This window comes from Lissotriton helveticus, chromosome 1_1 (genome assembly GCF_964261635.1).
Source record: "Lissotriton helveticus chromosome 1_1, aLisHel1.1, whole genome shotgun sequence".
In the NCBI taxonomy this organism is placed as follows: domain Eukaryota; kingdom Metazoa; phylum Chordata; class Amphibia; order Caudata; family Salamandridae; genus Lissotriton; species Lissotriton helveticus.
This window is the reverse complement of record NC_136057.1, coordinates 1947806946-1947823951: the sequence shown is the minus strand read 5'-3', so window position 1 is coordinate 1947823951 and position 17006 is coordinate 1947806946. Positions and strand designations below refer to the sequence as shown.

At 43.6% G+C, this 17006-nt stretch overlaps 1 protein-coding gene across 4 annotated transcripts in view; it reads left to right on the top strand.

Annotated features, from left to right (window-relative positions):
* The window catches only part of LOC144755198 (coagulation factor XIII B chain-like), a 603405-nt gene that overhangs the window by 554231 nt on the left and 32168 nt on the right, over positions 1 to 17006 (top strand). For 3 of the 4 annotated variants that reach the window (XM_078643904.1, XM_078643888.1, XM_078643878.1), the window contains one exon: positions 8073 to 8269. The exons of the other annotated variant lie outside the window; for it this stretch is intronic. In XM_078643904.1, coding sequence (XP_078500030.1) covers positions 8073 to 8269 — 197 coding nt within the window. The remainder of the gene's footprint in view (positions 1 to 8072; positions 8270 to 17006) is intronic. 4 annotated transcript variants of the gene reach the window in all.

Below are 17006 nucleotides of genomic sequence, written 5' to 3'. Positions count from 1 at the left end.
CGAACTGAACGACTCTAGCATTAGCCTCTTATCTAAAGGTCTCTCATTTGTACTTCACTGTGGCGTAAATACTTTCGAGTTACACAGTGATATAATATCTTTTTTCCGAAAAATTAGACTAAAACAAATTTCCAAAACGAGTCAACAAATCTGACACCGTTAGAACCGACCACCCTCAGACTACCATCCACCTTCAGCCCCTCCCTTGATCAGGTGGGTCCTGAGGTAGCTGCCTTTGAGCTGGTTGTGTTAAAAAAATTAGAAAAAACCCTACAATTCATTCCCAAACCAGTTTACAACATTAATAAATATGAACATGATGCCCTCAATGAATTAGCATCCAATACATCTATCACAATCAAGAGTTGTGACAAAGGGGGCGGAATAGCAGTAATTGAATCAAAATCTTATGAACAAAATATGTTAAAAATGCTGGAGGATCAGACTTTCTACCGTACTGAGAGACAAAATCCTATCAATAAAATAATCAAGGACATCCATTCTATTACAACTTTGGCTTTTGAAAAAGGTGACATTAACAAGAAGGAGTTTGACTATTTGAATACTAATACAGGCAAAACTGCCTGTATATACGGCCTACCAAAAATTCACAAGGATATTATAAATCCTCCTTATAGGCCGATCGTATCAACCATAGGAACACCTACTGAAGCTCTATCCAAATATGTCGACTCCTTTCTCTCTCCCTTCATACCTAACATCCCGTCCTATATAAAAGACACCAGTGCCATGATTAACAAGGTAGAGAATATTAGATTTAACTCCTCCAGAGACCTCCTTGTAACTTTAGATGTGGAGTCTCTTTATAGCAATATCCCTTTGATTGAAGCAATAGAGACAGTAGATTGGTTCATTGATCTCTACTCCATACCATGCCCTAAAACCTTTTTATTGCAATGTTTAAAAATGCTTCTCACGGAGAACATCTTCGAGTTCGGACAGAAGTTGTTCAGACAAACTAAGGGAGTGAGTATGGGGGCCTCGGTGGCGCCCTCGGTGGCAAACATCTATATGGCCGCCTTCGAGGCCCGGTGTATTTACAATGAAATAGCACCTTTTTTCGAGTCTGTCTCCCATTGGTCCAGATACATTGATGACATTTTCTTTGTCTGGACTGATAGGAGACAGACCTTGGATGAGTTTTTATCCTGGCTTAATGCATGTGACTTAAATCTGAAATTCACCTCACATATAAGTTCGAACAAACTAGAATTTCTAGACATCTGGATTTTCCATGAAGAAGGTCACCTCAAAGTAGATCTCTTTGTGAAACCCACAGCTAGAAATACCCTCCTTCACTTCCAGAGTTTTCATCCTCGAAGTCAGAGACAGAGCATCCCCTTCTCTCAAGTTTTGAGAGTTAGGAGGAATTGCTCGAATCTCCAGGACTTTGACAAACAGGCAGTGGAGATGAAAAAGAAATTTTTAAATAGGGGTTACCCACATAGATTGGTGAGGGAATCTTACAAAAGAGCACGTTATTACGACAGAGACTGCTTGTTAAGAAATAAGTCAAAACAAGACACAAACAAATTAGTTTGTGTCACTCGACATTCAACAGTCGACGCAAAAGTAAAACAAGTCATTAACTCTTCCTGGCACATTTTGAACAGTAACGGTACCTGCAAATTAGAGAAACCCCTTTTCGCCCATAGGCGCAACAAGAACATTAAAGATTACATTGTTCGCTCAAGGTTGAAAGGCCCAACAGACACTACTAAGTTTGTACAAAAATCCATAACAGGTAATCAACCTCTTAAAGGTACTTTCCCTTGCTCAAACTGTAAATCTTGCACTAATATCTGTGAAGGAGTGTCCCTTACTCATAATGGATATACAGCTGATGCCAGAAATATGTATAACTATAAAACCTCTAACGTTGTATATTTTCTGCAGTGCCCCTGTTCCCTGGGATATGTGGGCGAGACAGCACGTGCAATTCAGGTACGATTAACTGAACATCGCTCAGCGATCAGGACTAAGAAGGTAATAGCACCAATAGTCAAGCATTTTTTGGACCATGGACATGGTCCAGATGATTTTAAATGGCGCATACTCGAAAAAATTAATGTGCCAGATGATAAGGGAGGTGAAGCAATTCGAAAAAAACGAGAAGTTTTCTGGATTTTTTCTTTTAATACATTTCGTGAGGGATTGAATAGTGAAATCCCGTGGGAAAACGCAATTATTTGAAGTTGGTTCTCTGTAAGATTGACTGTTTTCCAATACCTATATTTCTATAGGTGTTGAAATCTCTAGAGTACACATATATGAATATATATGTAAAGATATATATATTTTTTCAAAAAATATATACACAGAAAAATGACTCGAAAGAGTAGATATGAATCTAACTGTAAATCTTTCACCAGCTTGCTAAGAGGAACTTAGTTTTTGCCTCTGTGTTATGGTTAATTTGAAACCTTCATTCTTATTTTTAGAATCACAGAATGATAACTTCCCATTCTGACCATTTTCATCTCTTCTCTTTATAAATAAGCTGTTATTCCATGGATTCATATAGCGCTTGGTAATTATAGCGCTCTTTGAGACTATATCACCGTAGGTAACTTTTGACCTAGAGTCTTTTTTCGCGTTTCATTCCGTTACCTTGATCACATGACGACGTTAATTGCTCTCACCTGCTAAGATAAAAAGGCGAGCGCAATTTCCTTTTTTCCACTATACATCGGGAACTCGTTCAAGAACATTGCTCGCCTCTATGAATTAAGATTGACAGTATCGAAGGTATGTAGATGAGACAAGATTAGAAAGTACAAGTGAGATAGTTTCCCCGAATCTAGAGCTAATATAACATCACCTAATTGGTTAGTTACAGGTCCTGACTGTGTGCTTAAATCCTTGACACATTGCAGAGTCCGGACACTCCCGGTTAAGCCATATCACGGCTTAGCCACAAGGTACGTTAATGAAAATATAACTTCGTAGAGAGAGCAAGCTTTATTTATGCTGCTATTTGGACAAAAAGATACTAACGCAGCAATTCGTATCTCTCTGTTTTCAGTACCGCTTTGAAAGAACAAACATTTTTTTTTTTAAACGCCCAGCACGCTGTTTTCTGAAGCTTCATTGCGGCTTAATCCGATCGATATCAAACGATTCAACCTCAATTCTTTTATATTTTTTGGTAAGATTATTTTGACCATTTAATTAAGCATATTGTGAGCCTTAAATCTAAATAAAAAGTGCTAAGATGCGCCTTCGTCTTTCTATAGCCCAAAGTTGATTTCATCACGAGGCCATTAACCATAGTTAAGAATAGTACATGGAGGCGAAGACTTTACGCATTTGTGAATCAGGTAATAGGACTTTTATTTATCTGATCTATTAAGTAACCTGAAGCAATTGTTCTTATTATATCTGATGTACACGCGCTACATATTTCTTGTAGGTTAATAAATTCCTTCATCATATCAGCTTTCGCCAAGACATTTATCGGATATATCCTAGAATAAGACGTAGGAATCTGTGACATAGGTCGTTGTGCTCTAGGTATGATCCCCTTTAAATTCAGATATTACAAGCTACCACGTTGAGTTGCAGTATTTTCAAATCTGAACTTATAATGTATTGCAGAATGCTACCACCTCAACACGCCGATCTCTGTTTTCAAGTATTTGGCAGAAATACACATTCCGTTTGAAAAACGCCCGGCACGATCTTGGTGTCCGTGCAATAGGTAAGCATGATAAAAAGAGCTAATATTACATTCTGTACATAATATAGGATGCACCTTTTTCTTGCACCTCTGAGTTAAAAAGTAAGGGCGTCCCTAAACAGTCATCACAATAAAAGAGTTGCATTAGTCGCGTAAATAGCTTGATGCCTCCTTTGAAAAACGCAATACTGGAAAAAGCTATGAATACCCTGATAAAAAGATGATACTTTTTCAGTTTAAATCAATTCAATGTATATGTTGTCGAACAATTCATAAAATATATTAGAGATACAAGCACAGTATAGCTTCTACAAATATTATTACAAATGTTTAAAATTCTTTCATAATAATTTTTTTATTATTTCATTATGCTGTCATTTCCTACTATTGTCTTGGTGTTCTAAAACTGTTATCTTATTTGTCAGTGTTTTCATATTATCTTTATGATTTCTGTATGACTCGTCATACTTGTCTAAGCTGTATTAATAGGGTAAGGAATAGATGGTGTTAATTGTAAAGTTGTATTCCTTACCAATGATAAATTACCATAACTAAACTACCTTTTATCACAATTAAACTACTTTTTTCTGTTTAAAATTAAGCCAAATTGTGGTTTAAAACAGAGGCCTCCATCCTACCCCTTATCCAATAGGGTACTTGATTGTTTAAAATATAGGACTTAGCTATTCTGCACAGCTTCCTTTTTGATATTGGTATATAAAGAAATCAATCTTTTTAAAGATAAAATTCAATGATGCATTTTTTTGTTAAATCTGATATGTTGAATAATTTGTCTAAAATGAATTATGTTTAATGTTTAATGGTTAATTTTTCTTTTGTCAAAAGAAATAGAATTTTTTTAAATTTGTATACTAAACTATACTTTTAATTTACAGAAAATTGAATTCTGTCTTGAGAAAGGCGCTGGTCGCCGAAACGCGCGTCGACACACAACTTATATCTCACTGTTAATGAATCTGCAATTGTTATTTTTTACTTTTGTCTAATTTGTAATTTTCAATGTTTTTTGAAAAAAATGGTTTTATAATATAATTTTATAAACGGTTCTTCATTTTTTTGTATGTGCCTTTTGTGATATACCTGTTTACGCTTTATGAATTTTTAAAATAAATTGTTTAATAAAACTTAGCTCATAATTGGAAGCTGTTCAGTCTTAGTCTCTGTCTTACCACCATTGCGTGGGCAATTCATTGTCTCCGCCTAGGTTGTTTTTTACACTGGTTCCTATTTAGCCATGCCTACTTGCATGTGTATGTTTTCTTTAAAGTATCCATTGTTGTCTGGGGGTATACAACGTTTACAACGCAACTTTTACAAAGCATTACCATTACAACGAAACTTTTACAACGCAAAAACTATTACAACGCATACATTTACAACGCATGTTTTTACAACGCAGATACATTTACAACGCATACCATTACAACGTAAGTATTGGTAAGTATATAATGATATTTAAAATGTTATATGTTTGGTTATTTGGGTAAAGTGGTATTTTTAGGGTTCAGGGCTAGGTTTGGGTTTTTGGGTAAAAGGGTATTTTTAGGGTTCAGGGTCAGTTTTGGGTTTTTGGGTAAAGGGGTATTTTTAGGGTTCAGGGTCAGTTTTGGTTTTTTGGGTAAAAGGGTATTTTTAGGGTTCAGGGTCAGTTTTGGGTTTGTGGGTAAAAGAGTATTTTTAGGGTTCAGGGTCAGTTTTGGGTTTTTGGGTAAAGGGGTATTTTTAGGGTTCAGGCCAGGGTCAGTTTTGGGTTTTTGGGTAAAAGGGTATTTTTAGGGTTCAGTGTCAGTTTTGGGTTTTTGTGTAAAATGGTATTTTTAGGGTTCAGGGTCAGTTTTGGGTTTTTGGGTAAAGGGTATTTTTAGGGTTCAGGGTCAGTTTTGGGTTTGTGGGTAAAAGGGTATTTTTAGGGTTCAGGGTCAGTTTTGGGTTTTTGGGTAAAAGGGTATTTTTAGGGTTCAGGGTCAGTTTGGGGTTTTTGGGTAAAGGGGTATTTTTAGGGTTCAGGGTCAGTTTGGGGGTTTTGGGTAAAGGGGTATTTTTAGGGTTCAGGGTCAGTTTTGGGTTTTTGGGTAAAAGGGTATTTTTAGGGTTCAGGGTCAGTTTGGGGTTTTTGGGTAAAGGGGTATTTTTAGGGTTCAGGGTCAGTTTTGGGTTTTTGGGTAAAAGGGTATTTTTAGGGTTCAGGGTCAGTTTGGGGTTTTTGGGCAAAGAAGTATTTTTAGGGTTCAGGGTCAGTTTTGGGTTTTTGGGTAAAGGGGTATTTTTAGGGTTCAGGGCTAGTTTGGGTTTTTGGGTAAAAGGGTACAGGGTAAAAACAAAAGTAAAATTAAAATTAAAATAAATTAATTAAATGAAATTAAATTAAATTAAATTAAATTATATTAATTTTAATTAATTTACATTAAAAAAAATATTATATACTTACCAATACTTACGTTGTAATGGTATGCGTTGTAAAGGTATATGCATTGTAAAAACTTGCCTTGTAAATGTATGCGTTGTAATAGATTTTGCGTTGTAAAAGTTTCGTTGTAAAGGTAGGCGTTGTAAAAGTATGCGTTGTAACGTCATACATCCTTGTCTGGGTGACCCTGACAGTTCTCAATACTCGGCCACCCAGCCTTATTGCCAGGTAGTCAGCTCAGAGTCCTCTTCCCCTAAGGATAACTCCCAGTTATAAATGTTAAGAGGAAGGGATTCCCAACCCAATTGGGGGGGTTGGTGCGGGTGGAGGTTGGGACAGGGTGTGTTTAGTCATGGATGGGGTTTAAGGGGAAGGAGGGAATCCAGTGAAATTAAAAAGTTGTTGGCCAAAATGCATACACAAACACTATAATACATGACACTTTTATGTATTCGGCACTAGCACAGCGCATCCACAAAACATAGTGCAAGTCACCCAAAACATGCCCATTTCTCCTCATGACAGTCCCAAATAAGATGTCCACGGTTAATCTAACTACATGGAACATACTCAGACTCAATGATGGCAGGAAGATCCAACTAGTACATGCCTACGATACGAGGGTATCCTTAGCATTTGCGAGCCAACCCCCTGCTTAGCCAAAGACTGAGGAACTTTGTGTGTTAAGCAGTCGAAGGGACGTGGAATGTTTTTTTCCTCAGAACAGAATTGTATTTTGTCTCTGATTGTCGTATTTTATTATTTGTGATTGAAGGTTAGGAGGGATGTAGTGAACTATCTGACCACTGCGTTAATATGCTGCGAGATTCAACCTGTGGCCAGGCTCGGCCCAGCAGTAATAAATAAAGGTGTGCGAGCTGTTCGTGGTCAGTGCACGTACCATGCCACTCATGCTGTGTCATTATTGATGTGTGTGTTTGTATACTCTTGGTAGGCCCACAACCACCCCAACTAGCCAAGGGTGTCACCCCTCTACAACTATGTCCTGGACAAGAAACTGATATCAAACTGCACAGATTCCTAATATCATAGTCTGGCACCTTCCAATCCAGCATCTCATTCTCCAGGCCCAAAAATGTCAAAATATCAAAACACTGGCTGGTCCCTGTCTGTTGGCCCTAATTTGCGGAACTCCAGATGATCTCATTGAGTCCTCATAAGCCAACAGCTGTCAATCATGTCCCGGTTTACTCACTTCAATACTCTAAACAAAAAGTCACTTAAAGTGGGGGTGCCTACTTTCATGCCTTTAATTGGCAAATAATAGTCAAGTAAAACTGAATAAATTATACAGTGAACAGTATACTGAATACCACACCTGCTTGTATTTTCCAAACAAACAAATATAAACTGGATCAAATAATTGGAGGTAAATCCTGAAGTACTATGGTATTTGCCAGCCCAACATTGACACACATGAATGACATCGCTAGAGGAAATTCTTTAACAAGGTCCATTCAGACAGGTCTGCCGCTAATGGAAGCTTCCAAAGGATACTCTTGAAGCATAAGAAAATGAATTCAAAGATTGCAGCTACTAATGTGTTTACGTTCACATCAGCCATCCTCAAGTTGATTCTTTCAACACATACAAAATTCACTGAAAGATGGCTGCCACGTGTGCATGTATATGTACATAGTCCATCTGTAGGTAAAAAAAAAACCACACACATTGGCACAGACAATAGGTTTTACTGGAGGGACCAAAAGGCTTTGCAGAAGCGGTTAAAATCAGCAATCTTGAACTTTGCACTCAAATGCTACATTTTATTTTTTATCAAAGGCCATTTTCAACTACCACTTCTTGAGGGTCAACTTTAATGGGAAGCAAGCAGCCCTAAAAATTAAAAACTTGAAATGTATTATGCGTTTGTATATGATTATTTTGTGATATTTTATCAAAGATGGTTCCGCAATTTTTCAGGATCATGCCTATTGAAACTCGAAGAAATTGAACAAAACAACATAAAGCTACTTCCAGCCTTTACACACCTACTATATGCAACTGACGATCAAACTATTGAATTTACTTGTAAAGAAGGCTACATAAAGCACACAAGCTCAAGTGACATGTCTCAAGTATGTGAAGGCGGAATCATTGCATACCCCACCTGTATCAAGGTAAGTACAGGTTGTAAATAAAAAATACACAAATGACGATTGTTAAGCTCAACTTGGTGTTACAGAAAACAAAGTAATGACATGGTATTACTAAGAGATCATTTAATGAGTGGAGTTTTATAACAATGCTAACGTCATATGAACAGAATACTTCCATTGTCTGAGTGGCTTCTTCCATGTTGGAAGTATAAATTGCAGCATCGTTTGCCTAAGAAGTAGGGTTGACTTGACAAACTACGGGGCACATTAGGATGTCCGCCCGCCATTCCGACGCAAAAAGGGACCGCCCGCCATAAGGGCGGGTGTCCCGTGGGGGATATTAGGATGCGCCCGCCACAGTGGCGGGCGCATTCCGCATGTTTAGCATTGCGGCGGGCGGTGCTTTCAGCAATGCTAAAAATGCACATCATGCAGTTCAATGCACAATGTGACAAGCACTGCACGGTGCCTGCCACATTGTATATTGAAATGCGGGGGGTACTATAGGTACCCCCCCATGTGCACCCTCCACCCCCTAGAATACCTGGGGGCCAGCAACGGGCCCCGCAAGTGATTTCCGCCTGCTTTTCCGTTGCGGAAAGGCATGTCCCCGCCATTATGCTAATATGGATGGCGGTGTCTCCCATACACCACCACCATGTTAGCAGCTTTTCCGCCCGGTCGACTCTTCGACCGGGCGGAAACCCGGTGGACGGTCTTTCCGTCTGCCGGGCTCCCCTCCACCATGGTAATGTGGCGGGGGAAAATTCAGTGCTGGTGGAGGTTTTCTGCGGGCGGATCGCCACCGCCATATGGGCGGTGGCGATCCGCCCGCAATCATAATGGACCCCTAAGTATCTAAATGATGTCATCGTCTGATCTATTATCCTCTCTAATGCAGGTCCTAATTTGAGCCGGTGGTTTCCAGTGCTCGTCATGGCACTTAAACGTCAACACCAACATTTTAAGACAGTCTGCCATATGGTTGCACTGTTTGTAACATTTAAAGATGAGAGTAACACCTGCTGTTTATTAATTCAATATATATTTAAAATGACTAATTCCTGCTGCCCAACTAATTCTTATTGCGTTGAGGGCCTGGAATAGTCTGAAATGTCACACTTGTAGAAGTGTGAGGATTAGTAGCTGTGTTGATAATGTCATTAGCAACTCTGGCAGGGTCAGTGGTTGGTACAAGCAGCAGTTGCCTCCTAACGAGGGCCCTGGCACTTATTTGCTTACAAATTAAGCACAGCATTGATGAATCCATTCAGATAACATGTCATATAGGAGACAATGGCCATCCCTGATGTGTAGGTCACTGTATTTGTATATTCAATATTAATCTCCCATTGAAAATGGGAGGTCTTATATCTGAGTAGACTGTTTCACTCCAGATTACAAAAACTGGTCCAATGTTCATCCTGTAAATCACCTCCCACTATAACAAAAATGACACTCAATGGGACAATTTTTGACACCTATTTTTGTCTTTCCCTGCTACAAATTCATGTTCGTTTAGCCAGACATTCTAGTCTCTTATTTAGAATTCTTGATAACATTTTGAAATCAGAATTTAACAATGTTAGCGATAGATAAGAAAGGAAGTCTGGGAGGAGGAGCTTCGCGGGCATCCAAGATGGTCACGTGAGCACAGAGCTCCCCGGACCCACGCTGCCCCTCACGAATATCCTGGCAACATCCTGATTTCGAGGACGGGCTTTTGTTCGCATATCCTCGCTGATCTTTGAACACTTTGAAAAATCAAAATTGGGCGCTGGGGTCCACTTTTGCATCGTCTCTACTTTTTGAGGGCCACCCCGAGGCGGACCGGGGGCTCGGTTGCTGAGCAGGCCGTGGAGTAGTTGATCAACAACGGCAGCAAGGGTCCCCTTCTGGTCAACCCCTCCTGACTTTCGGTTTCGATTTCTGCTCCCGGCTCTGATTGGCAGGGGTGAAGCCTCTCACCACCTTTGGCTGGCCTGTTGTCTCCTTTCTGCTTGGCGCTGGCCCGACTACCAGCCTACGACTCGGCCCTTTTGTGCCTACAATACTCGGAATTGGTCTTGTTGACTGTCTGGACACTTTACGCCCGGCCATTTTCCCCAGGTCCCAAGGGCCCCTTCGGGGTCCCTTTTCCAAAATGGCCACCGGACAGCCTCTTGAGAAGCGCAAGACTAAGGCACCTCTCCGTGGTGGCCAAAGCCAGACTAATATCATGGATCACTACTCGCAGGTCAAGGGGTCGCCCGGCGCTGCGGGTCGTGCTTCGGATACCTCTAAGACCCTCTTTCTGGCGTCCTCGGACCCATCCTTGCAGGACGTCATGGGAGCCATAGCCAACATTCAGGCATCTATGGAACAACAGTACGAGGCCTTAGCCTCTAAGATCGACACGGTGGCCGTCGACATTACGCTGATTAGAGCGGATCTTTCGAAGACCAATGAAAGAGTCGAGTCACTGGGCTTGAAGACTTCTAGTCTTACTGCGGATGTCACGGAAGCCCAGGCTGAGATCGGCAATCTGCGTTCCTCGCATGACCAAATGGCTCGTCGTCTCGAGGACTACGAAAATAGGGCCCGTCGCAACAATGTGCGCCTTATTGGTGTTCTGGAGAATTCTGAGATTACGGGGGTTGACCTCTTGGTTGAAGACCTGATTGCCAACCATCTTTCTCCCGCTGGCCTCAGCAAGTTCTTCGCGGTTGAGCGCGCTCATCGTGTTCCCGGCGGGAAGTCTAAGCCTGGTGCCCCCCCCGAGACCCATTATTGCCAGGTTGTTTCATTTTAGAGACCGGGACGCTGTTCTACAGGCCTCACGGGACAAGGGCCCAGTGAACTTTGACAATGCCTCCGTTTCTTTTTATCCTGACTTTTCGCCGATTGTCCAGAAGCAAAGACTTGGATTTCAGGGAGTTAAGAAGCGATTGCGAGACTTGGGTCTTAAGTACTCCTTGTTGTTCCCTACCAGGCTTCGGATTGAATATCAGGAACGTGTTTTCTTTTTTGATCGCCCTGAAAATGTCAGTGACTGGCTCGACTCCCTGCCTATGGGACAAGAACATACTGGGCACCCTGGAGGCGCCGACGGAGGTGTGGCTGAATGAGGACTTCGCCCGTGGATCCCGGCGTCTGAACTTTCTTGCTGTGTCAGCTGAGTCTGGACCAGGGTCTTTGTTAGGCCTAGATCAGCCCGGGGGTGGCGGGGGGTGATTGGGGGCTCTTCCTCCTCCTGGGTTCTTTGCGTAGCTTAGTTTAGTCATGGGGCGACAGGCACACTGCAAGTTGGGGTGGCTTATTAGTCTTACGCAGGGGTGCAGGGTGGGGGGAGTAACATGGTCAAGTTGGGGGGTGGGGGTGTTTGTGTGTTTCTGTTAATTCACGAGGCATCGTATTTTTTTTCTTATTCGTACTGATCGTGGTGTTCTGTGTGGGTCCTGCTCCTATTACTTTCCGGGGATGGGGGGCGGCGAGTTGAGACTTTTATCCTGGAATGTCAACGGATTAGGGGACAGGATTAAGCAAAGTATTGTTTTGCGATTCCTTAGGCGTCATTCCCCCGATATTGTCTTCCTACAGGAGACGCATTTAATAGGCAATGCTTGTCAGGCGATGAATAGGCACGGTTATCGGTTGGTGGCCCATGCGGGGTTTACTTCTGGGTCTAGGGTGGCTGGGATTCTTATTCGGTCCTCTCTCCCTTTCGCTGTTGACAAGGTTCAACTTGACGACAGGGGGCGCTATGCGGTGCTCACTGGCAGGTGGGAGGGGAAGACCTTGTCCATACTTTCAGTCTATGTCCCCCCGGGTCTGCAGGCTTTAACCTATGCTGATCTGTGTAGAGTCCTATTGGATCTTCCTAAGGGGCATCTGATCTTGGGTGGGGATCTGAATTCGGTTGTCTCCGGCACCTCTGATCGTCATCCTCCCAGAGATTTACCCAGGGCGCAAAGGTGGTTGAGTGATTTGTTAGAGACCTTCGGGCTTGTAGACGCCTGGAGGCTACTACACCCTACACAGTTGCAGTACACCTTCCACTCTGGGGCACACGGCAGTCTTTCTAGATTGGACTATTTCTTAATGCCAGCGGTCCAGTCCTCCTCTATCAGAGAAATTCGTCAGCTCCCTAGGGGTATTTCCGATCACTCCCCCTTGTGGCCTCGGTATGAGGTGGGGGCGGGCGATGAGGGTAGAGTAGCTCCTATTAACCCGTGGTACTTTCATAACCCCAGGACCCGCTCGGACATTGTGAACGCCATCGAGCATTATTTTGATGATAATGTGGGGTCTGTTTCTTCTGCTGGTTCGTTGTGGGAAGCATTTAAAACTGTTGTATGTGGTCAGTCTTTAGCCTTGACTGTCGCTGCTAAAAAGGCTCCCAATGTGGAGATTGTGCGCTTGGAATCAGAGATATCCGTTCTGGAGGACGATCTTCGGCTGGGCGTATCCAGTACCAAGTTGCACTCCCTTGCTTTGAAACAAGCAGACTACAAGGCTCTTGTAACGGGTGCTGCGAAAGTGATGTACAGGGAGCAGCAGGGACGACTGTATGATGTGGGTGATAAAGCGGGTAAATTGCTAGCGTGTATGGATCAGAAGGAGAGAGCGAATCGTGTGGTTCCCGTGATTGAGAGGCTTGATGGTGAGTGTGTCACTGACCCTGTTGGGATCGTTTAGTGCTTTGCGGATCACTTCGAGACTGTGTACACTTCCGTTTGTGACAGGGATGAGGAAGACTCCCGTTTGCTATTGCGAGATATTGCTCTGCCTCGCCTCTCTGACGCTGACAGAGACCTCATGGATGCTCCGCTCACAGTAGATGAAATCGCGGTGGCTATCCGCTCCCTCCGTTCGGGCAAGGCGCTGGGCCCTAATGGTTTGCCCATTGAATTGTACAAGCTGCGACCCGACAAAATGGCGCCATATTTACGAGACATGTTTCTCGAAGCTCTGGAGTCTGGCTCCCTCCCCCCTGACTAACGACTCGCTACCATTGTTGTTATTCCCAAGGAGCGTAAGCCTCGGGATCGTTGTACTTCCTATAGACCTATCTCTTTGCTCAACGCCGACCCCAAAATTTTGGCTAAACTACTGGCTAATCGCTTAGTAGCTGTGATCGGGGACCTGATCCATCCAGATCAATCCGGTTTTATCTCGCACCGCAACACTGCTTTGAATCTGCGTAGACTCCACGGGGTTCTCGCGAGAGCTGAGACGCTTACTGAACCGGCCATCTTGGCTTCTATCGACGCTACCATGGCCTTCGATACTATCGAGTGGCCCTACCTTTGGGCGGCCCTCTCGAAATTCGGGTTTGGGCCGTGCTTTAGCCTGTGAAACTTCTTTATGAGAGTCCCCTGGCCCAGGTAGTTGTTAACGGACGAGTGTCTTGCGTTTTCGCGCTTGGACGGGGCACCCGACAGGGCTGTCCGCTGTCCCCTTTGCTTTTCGCTCTTGCTCTCGAGCCGTTGGCAGAGTGGCTCCGTTGGGAACCTTCTATGCGGGGCATCCGATGGTCCCCTGATTTTGAGGATCGAGTCTCGCTATATGCGGACGACATCCTCTTATATCTCACCTCCCCTAAAAAGTCCCTTAATGTGCTTTTCGATGCTCTTACTTCCTTCGGTAAGAACTCCGTCTTGTTATTAATTGGGCTAAATCCTGTGTCTACGTTTTGGCCGGAGACCTCCCTCCACTGCCGCGTAGATTTCCGATTCAAGTGACGGAGACCGGTTTCAAGTACTTGGGGATTTATGTTTCCTTGGACCCCTCCAGGCGTTACGAGCTTAATTTATTACCCCCCCTTCAGCGGCTCAAGCTTGATGTGGCTCGCTGGCGTAGGTTGCCGCTGTCGCCCCTCGGTAGAGCGGCGCTTTTCAAAATGATGTCTCTGCCCCGATTTTTGTAAGCACTTCAGAATTCCTTTGACCCGATTGCCTTGGGCTATTTTCGTGAAGTGGAGAGCCTACAGAGACAACAGGTCTGGGATGGGCGTGCCCGTATCGCCCTTTCTAAACTCGCACTTCCATGGTACGATGGCGGTATAGCCCTCCCGGACATCAGACGTTATTATTGGGCATCTCAGCTCAGTGCAATTAATCATGCGACCTACACACCGGGCCTTGCCCCGGCGTTCTCCATGGATAGATTTATTCTGCCAGGGGGGACCTTTAGCAGAGCGTTGTACTCTGGTGGTCTCCGCGGGGCGCTGACTGGTCCCACCAAGATTGCTGTGAGAGTGTGGCGTGATGCAAATGCGGCCTTGGGCTGGTGTGGCAGATTTACTCAGGCCACCCCTTTGTATGACTCCCAATGCTTGGGCCATCTGTGGAAAACGAAAGGCTTTGATAAATGGGATATGATTGGTATTAGTAGAGTGGGCGATTTGTGGTCGAAGGGTACTGTCAAGTCCTTTGATGTGTTGCGAGTGGAGTATGAGCTTGGTAACACTGAATTCTTTCGGTATGCCCAAATCCGCCATGCTCTGTTGTCTGTGTTTGTGGCAGGCGCCGACATTCCTGAGTCTTCCCCTTTGGAGGACCGCATTTTGGATGGTCATGTGCCCGGCAGTACGATCTCCCTAATTTATAAGAAGCTCATTAATAACAGAGCTGACTTGCTGGTCCGCCTCCGGGCTGCGTGGTGTGCAGACGGACTTGAATTAGACGATGAGGACTGGCAATCTGCATTGTCCTCGCCCAAGGAGGTCGCCATTCCTGCTTGCTTGAGGTTCGTCCAACTAAAGATACTTCACAGGGTGTATGTCACTGTGCCTTGTCTGGTTCGAATGGGTTTTTCCCTGGATGGGTTATGTAAGTGTGGCTGTGGGATGTCTGGTTCCTTTCTTCACATATTGTGGGAATGCCCGGAGATGGTCAAGTTCTGGTCTCGAGTGCATGATGTCATGGAAAGTGTCACGGGTGTGTCCCTGCTGCCCGAGGCCAGGCGTTGTTTATTGAATGTTTGGGAGCCTAATGACTACAGCTCAGCTCAGATTATGTGGGCGACCCTTGGAAATATGGTCGCGAAGAGGGACATTGCCCAGCTCTGGGGTTCGCATAGACCACCTACCCTGTCCATGTGGAAAGACAACATGGACTGGTGCATGCTCCGGGAAAAGACTGTATACCTTTCCCGGGGACGGCCCAAGAGATGGGGTGGAATTTGGTCCCAGTGGAATGCTTATCGTGGTAATATATGAACTCCCCCACATGATGTGACCATTGACGTGTCTTTGTCCCCCTAACTGGCATTCACTCGTTATATATTGGTATTGAGGTCGCTTGTCTCCTTGTCCGGCCCTCCCCCCCGTTTTATCCGACTGTATTGTATTCGTCTAACCTTTGAGCTCTGCCCATGCAGACCTGTGACAATGCATTATCATGTCTCTGCCTTGTGAAGTTTGGTTGTTTATTTGTATGTCTGTTTCTTTCAATAAAACTTAAAAAAAAAAAAAAGAAAGGAAGTCTGTCACATCTTTATCTTTAATCAGAAAAATAGAGGTTGTGGCTTCCCTCCTTAATTCTTGGTGGCTGTCCTATATTCAGAAGATTTTGTCTTGGTTTTTGGGCCCTGGCAAAATTTTATTTTAACTAGAGTCATTTTGCATGATTTCCAACATGTTATTTTACAATTGTTGCATGAGATGCCCGAGATTCCGTCAAGATGTAACATTCTTAACACAAGAACGTGGGAAAAACGTGAACGAGCTGAACGCATGGGGCTGCTGTGCATGTATTTCGCGATATAGCACAATTATTTTGGTGTCTCCCCTGGCCATAAAGCGGGCAGGATGACATATTTCATGCTAAAAAACTATGCAAAAGAGCCAGATTTCAATTTTGCATAATAATGCATAATTCTTCATCTAATTTCTTGACATTTCAGCAAAGGAAATTACACAAAATTCATCCAGACCTAATTTGCCTAATTAAAAAATGATGTATTTCTTGTGCAAGAATTGTGTAACGTTCAGGCAGGATGCAATGCATACCCTAGGCCTTTCCAGGAGTCTAGTCTTCTTTAGGATATTTTGCTCTCTCTAATCTAATATCAACTATTACCAATTTAGACTGTGCTGCAGTTAACTGTGGTATACAGCATGTATCTAGCTAGCTATTGGTAGAACCCCTTTCAGAGGGCCACAGGACATTCAGAGGCTACTGGCCCAAGTCTGTGGGTTTAGGCCTTTTACTCCCAATGACCCCGGGCGTGGCCTACTATGGATTCTGCGCAACTGAGCCAATTACCCCCTTCTGCACTTGAATCTCAGTAATAAGCATGGTCGAGAGGTCGAAGGCTTCTAAGGGTGGTAAGGGAGTAGTGGATACAGATTAGTGAACAGGGGCTCAGAGCTCAAAAGGAGTGCAGCAGTGTCAGAGCTCTACGGGTCTTACCTTACGCTCGTGGAGCATGCCTGCAGAGACAATATGAACAACCCCCACCCTTACCTCCCTCTGTTAATAACAACCATGAAGACCAGGGTGAAGGTTGGAGCCGGGAGAGGGAATCCTAGATGGTGTAGTACGTATTCTGACCTTAAAACAAGGACGGAGATTAGAACCTACTCTGGTTGAGGCAAGAAAGTTCACCCCTTCCCAACCCTGGGTAATGGATATATACCTGGGTATGAACAATCCACCACCGTCATGAAGAGGATGGTGCCCAATGAACAATTATATATGAAGTGAAGACACCAGGAACCCACCCAGGACACAGACCTATTGCGACAAAATATAGCATCAGAAAGCCTATTTCC